This window comes from Cariama cristata, unplaced genomic scaffold (genome assembly GCF_000690535.1).
Source record: "Cariama cristata isolate BGI_N322 unplaced genomic scaffold, ASM69053v1 scaffold19943, whole genome shotgun sequence".
NCBI lineage: Eukaryota > Metazoa > Chordata > Aves > Cariamiformes > Cariamidae > Cariama > Cariama cristata.
In genome coordinates this window covers 31,969-37,430 of record NW_009610411.1, presented here as the reverse complement: position 1 = coordinate 37,430, position 5,462 = coordinate 31,969, and the positions used below count along the sequence as shown (strand labels likewise).

The window sequence follows — 5,462 nt, the reverse complement described above, 5'->3', positions numbered from 1 at the left end:
GAGCAGAGGCAGCATGTTGTTTTCTTCCCCTTAGAAAATGTTTTACGAAAGCCAAAACCTGGAAGTTCCCGGATGTCCCGCACGATGAGAACGAAGATGAAGACGTGAAGGCAGAGAGGCTGCGGGTCCAAGAAATCCTGAGCAGCCCCAAAAGTGAGGAGGTAATGCTGTGCACCCATGGGCACTGCCCAAAACCCAGATTTGGAGGTTGCCCAGAGCCGCTGGGATCTGCAGCCGCTTCTCTCTTCTCTGCCAGATGCCAGCAATCCTGGTCAGCAGCTTGCACAAAGAGTTTGATGAAAGAAAGGAATTTCTTCTGGGGAGGAAAATAAAGAAAGTGGCAACGAAACATGTTTCTCTCTGCGTAAAAAAAGGTTGGAGTTCAGTTGCTTGCTGTTGAGCTGTTTTATTTACAAAAGCAACTCTTGAATCCATTTGTCCGACCTCACGGGCAATGTTTTGTGTCATCCTTTGTTTAGGAGAAATACTGGGTTTGTTAGGACCCAACGGAGCTGGGAAAAGCACGTTAATTAATATGCTCGTTGGAGAGATTGAGCCAACCAGTGGGCAAGTACGTTACATGCTACAAAATAAATAGAAAATGAATCTATATTTAATTTTTTTAGTTATTGTTGCAAGCATTCCCAAGTGTTTTTTGCTAAAACTTTACAAAAACAGTTCTGAAACTCATTGATTAAGGTTTATACATTTTCTTCCCAGGTTCTGATGGGAGACTATTCTTTTGGGCTGAACAGCGAAGATGACTCGGTGAAGTTTGTGGGGTACTGTCCTCAAACGAACCCGCTTTGGCCAGATATTACATTGCAGGAACACTTTGAAATTTATGGCGCTATCAAAGGAATGAGTCAGTCTGATGTTAAGGAAGTCATAAAACGGTAAGTAGTTTATTATAGAAATGTTTAAGGTGTACCTGTATTTTTCTTAGCATTTTTGTTGTTTGGATTTTTTTTTTCTCCCCTAATGCGATCTTTTTTTCATTTAAACTTGATTGGATCTTTTCAGCAAATTCAGCGAGTGTGGATTTGTACGTTATCAGATACAGATTCAGCCACACAGAATTCAACTGGTATTTGTATTTTTTCAGTTGTTTTTTTTTTTTTTTTTAAGTTATGAAATGCTAACGATGACCTTTGCAGAGCCTGCAAGGACAGGGAGTCCAGGGCATGGAGCTGTTTCTGGGTTGTCACTGTGGGCTCCTCTAGGACACGGGGCAAGTGTTTTTGTACGGAAGCGCCCAGCTCCGATTCTGCTTATTGCTCTACTTTTTTTTGTACTTTATATACAAATATTTGTAACTGAGTTCTTCAAATGAGACTGTTTGGATACTATGTGATGAGGAGGAAGCCAAAGCATCACCCTCTCAGCTTTTCACATGTGGTCCTCCCCCTCCCGCAGCATCGCAAGTGCCATGGATTTAAAAGACCACCTGCAGAAGACAACGAAGAAGCTGGGCGTGGGGCTGAAACGCAAGGTATGGGGGAGCTTCTGGAGCCGCCGTGTTGGGTGTCTTCGGCAGCCATCGTGTCCTTACCCGTTCTCTTTGCTTTCCTCCCAGCTGTGCTTTGCCCTGAGTATGCTGGGCAACCCGCGGGTCACGCTGTTGGATGAACCGTCAACTGGGATGGATCCAAAAGCCAAGCAGCACATGTGGTGAGTGCCACCAGGGCCATGCTGGCCACAGGCTGGCTTCTCTTTGGGAATTTGTCCGATTTGATGTGTACGTTATCCCTGTTAACAGTAGGGAGAGCTATAGACAGGGAGTCAACCCGACCTCAGTGCCAGGTGCACTTCGTCTGTGTCCTCGCCCAGAATAGCGTGGAGGTTAAAAGCTTGCAAGTCAAAAGAAATCTTTAATATAAGAAGTTTGAGATTCGAGTCATCTTTGTGAAAAATTCAGGTGTTAATTGTTGCTGTAGGAGCAGTATTGGTCCATAAAATAAAGGGTTTGTGTTTGACCATCACAGTCCTCTCTTCCTGCTAACCTGGGATTTACTGTTATGTGCCAGATATTTTATTCGGGATGTTTTTTGGTTATATTTTGTAGGCGGGCAATTCGAGCAGCATTTAAAAATAAGGAGAGAGCAGCTATCCTGACCACGCACTACATGGAAGAGGCGGATGCTGTCTGTGACCGTGTGGCCATCCTGGTGTCCGGGCAGCTCAGGTACGGCCGGAGCCCTCCCCTGCGGGTGGCTGTCGTGGCAGGGAGGGGAGGACAGCTGCCAAGTAGAATATATTTCTTTGAAAATTTTTTTTTTTGTACCTTAAACTTGGAGTGAAATTAAACTTACAGTTCAAAAGACGTCTATTAGAAGTTAGGCTGCTTTTTGAGCATGGTGTAACACGTACAACTCTTATTTTCTCTCTGCAATTGGTAGATGCATAGGTACTGTCCAACACCTGAAGAGTAAGTTTGGCAGAGGATACTTCTTGGAAATGAAATTAAAAGAAACAGCAGATGTACAGCAGGTGGAGTATCTGCAGAGCCAGATTTCACACATCTTCCCAAATGCGAATCGTCAGGAAAGGTGAGGTTTAACAAATACGCAGGAAACATTGATATTAATACAAGCCCCTGATTTCTCAGCAGCTCCTCAGCACCAAGTAGGGAATGCTATGATACCAAAATTTACAAAAAATATTTACATGTAGCTTAAAAAAGAGGAAGACTTTTGCCGGCCAACAAAGGCTGCCAGGGCGGTGGCTGGGAGCCCTGCGTGCAGATGTTCGACACAGAGGAAGCAAAACTCCGTTCCTGCATAGCTGTTGCCTGACGGCTTCCTCCTCGGTCCGGGCCCCTGGGAAACAGGGATAAAATCTGAGTCACTGGCCCTGATGTAGAAATGCTTGAACATTTTCTGGGGGTACCTTGAAGTTGGAGGGTGGGTTGGTTGGTTTTTTGCCCCCAACGGCTTTGAATTTCTGCCGTATGAACTCAAGGGTCTGGCTTGGTGCCCGCTGATGAGACTCCCCAAAAAGGGCACTGCAGGCATCGTATAAGGAGCGTTCCTCCGATGTGGGAGATGTGGAGGAGAGTTCATCTTCCAGAAGCAAATGCGTGGGGTAGAGCAGCTCCCTGTTCTGGAGTCGGGGTTGCGGGAACCGCTGCATGATGCAAAGTCCCAAGAGATCCTGTGAGCTCTGTCTGAGTTCATTTGAAAAGCAAAACCTCATAACTTCGGGAGTTCCGGGCAGCGATTCTTCTTTCCTGAGTTTATAAGCAGAATAGAAATGGTTGAATCTTAGCTGAAGAGTTTGTAAATCAGAGCAGTCTCAGGGGCATCTCGGCTGATGCACCCGGACCTGGATCTCTGAGATGGGTTGTAAACCAGCTGGAGCTGCATCATTCCTGGTGTCTTTTATGATGATGACTAGTCAAAATGCCTGGAGTAACCTTCAGAAAATGAGTTTAAATCTATTCACTTGGATATTAATATTTTTGCTTTGAGTAATTTTACCTGAAGCTAAATTTGCTTTGTTTCTTTGTTCCAGTTTTGCTTCTATTCTGGCATATAAAATTCCTAAAGAAGATGTACAGTCACTTTCACATTCTTTTTCCAAGCTGGAAGAAGGTAATTAAGCACTTGCCATGCATCACATACAGAAATCATTTTGTCTCCCGTAACTGACACATTTGACATGCGGTTGCACTTCTGCATTTCTGTTCCACATTAATTTAATTTTTCTGTTATTGTTGCTGTTCCCAACTCTGTTTCTTGTGAAATCAAGAATAAGCACTTGTACCAGCTTAAAATGCTTTAAATGCAGTTGTGTCAGATCGCGAAGTAGCCCTAAATATGCTCTCTCATGAATTCTTTCAACAGTAAAACACGCCTTTAACATCGAGGAGTACAGCTTTTCTCAGGCAACACTGGAGCAGGTATTTTAAAGCAAATTGTATTTTGTGGAAGTAAACCCTGCCAGGCAAAGGTGTTGCAGGTTTTTCGGCAGGGTTTTCGCCGGTGTCTGGGGTGGATTCACTTTGCCCCTGCCGTATAGGAGTCGTGCGTCCAGCCTGGGCGAGTCGTGGGGGGTGGAGGGGGGATGAGCCCTGCAGAGCCAGCTTGTCCCCCATGCCCGGTTTGCAGGCACCTGGGGCCACTCTGCTGATGCCTGTTTGGGATTTTGGGGGAACTGAAATCCCCTTTCCCAAAGTGAATTGAGACTGCCGGTTCCCCTGCTCCTCTTTATTCCCATTTTCTCCTTTAAAAATAAGATGTCAACTGCAGTGACTGGAGCAAAATAAATTTGTGGTGTTAGTGGAAATGTCGCTCTGATTTATTCAAAAGAAGGGCATTGCTGTTCATTTCGGAAAGAAGGGTAAAGCTGAGGCTTATTTTTGCTTATTCTGGATTAGTTATTGCTGACAATAAATGTCCTTCAGCGTGTATTCGGTTCAACTTCCTTTTCATTGCGGTCTTGAAGAAATGAGGTGGGAGGGTAGGGGCAAGGAGAAAAAACCCAAAGTACTGAAAACTTCCTACTCGGAGATGAAGCAATAGATTTAGTACTCGTGAGGTTTTTAGCATGAATTCTATTTGTGACCGAGAAAGTTCAAACAAGGAGCACAGCGTATTCACATCCCTTCTACCTATTCCAGGTTTTTGTGGAGCTTGCTAAAGAGCAGGAGGAGGAGGACAGCAGCTTCGGCACCCTGAACAGTACGCTGTGGTGGGAGAGGACGCAGGAAGACCGAGTCGTTTTCTGAGCTCCTTATGGTCCACATCTGCTCAGCAGCTCGTGTTTTGTGCCAGCGATGATCCTCTGCACACACCTTGGGGCGCATGCATGGAAAACATCAGAGCTGGGATGGGCAAGGAACATCGTATTTGAAAGCACTGAGCGTGTTCCGCCATCCCGGCCTTAGGAATTGCGCTGCAATAGCAGTGAGCATCCCCACCGTTATTCTGGCTGATGTGAAATTCCTTCTCTCCTCGCTGTTTCCCAGTTTGCGTTGAGCGAGAAGACGCTGCCACAGCAGTCGGTCATCTGCTGGTGTTGGTGGCTTGTGCAGGAACCCCTGCCTGGCTTCCTCCCTCGGCTGCCTGAGGTTGGGCTGTCCTGGAAATTGTGCATTTGAGCAAAACCGGTTGTCGCTGGAGCATCCCGCTCTGCGGGACCTGCTGGCTGGTTTGCAGGGTCTTGCCGTGCCCGTGCCCTTGGCTGGGCATTGCTGCCTGCCCGATGAGGTGCTGTGCAGACACATGTCCCTGCGAGGTCCTGCTCCCCCGCCGGCTGATCCATCCCTGCTTGTGCTTAGAAGATGCCCCTGCTTAGAAGAGAGGGGGAAAAACCACTCCAAAGTAATTGTATTCACTGCAAAGAGGGTCCTGAATTCCACTGCGAGCTTTGCTTGGTATCCAACCAGTGTGAAAATGTTCGTTTACAGATGACACTTGTGGCACTTGTTGACACTTGCATTCCTTTCTACTGCAAGATGT

General features: G+C 46.3%; 1 protein-coding gene across 1 annotated transcript in view; it reads left to right on the top strand.

The window, feature by feature from the left end:
- The window catches only part of ABCA5 (ATP-binding cassette, sub-family A (ABC1), member 5), a 26,753-nt gene extending 22,024 nt beyond the window's left edge, over positions 1-4,729 (top strand). The window contains exons 28-38 of the mRNA XM_009697879.1: positions 35-161; positions 257-374; positions 480-571; positions 721-896; positions 1,417-1,492; positions 1,577-1,671; positions 2,066-2,185; positions 2,400-2,549; positions 3,514-3,593; positions 3,846-3,901; positions 4,622-4,729. Coding sequence (XP_009696181.1) covers positions 35-161; positions 257-374; positions 480-571; positions 721-896; positions 1,417-1,492; positions 1,577-1,671; positions 2,066-2,185; positions 2,400-2,549; positions 3,514-3,593; positions 3,846-3,901; positions 4,622-4,729 — 1,198 coding nt within the window. The remainder of the gene's footprint in view (positions 1-34; positions 162-256; positions 375-479; positions 572-720; positions 897-1,416; positions 1,493-1,576; positions 1,672-2,065; positions 2,186-2,399; positions 2,550-3,513; positions 3,594-3,845; positions 3,902-4,621) is intronic.
- Positions 4,730-5,462: the final 733 nt, after the last annotated feature.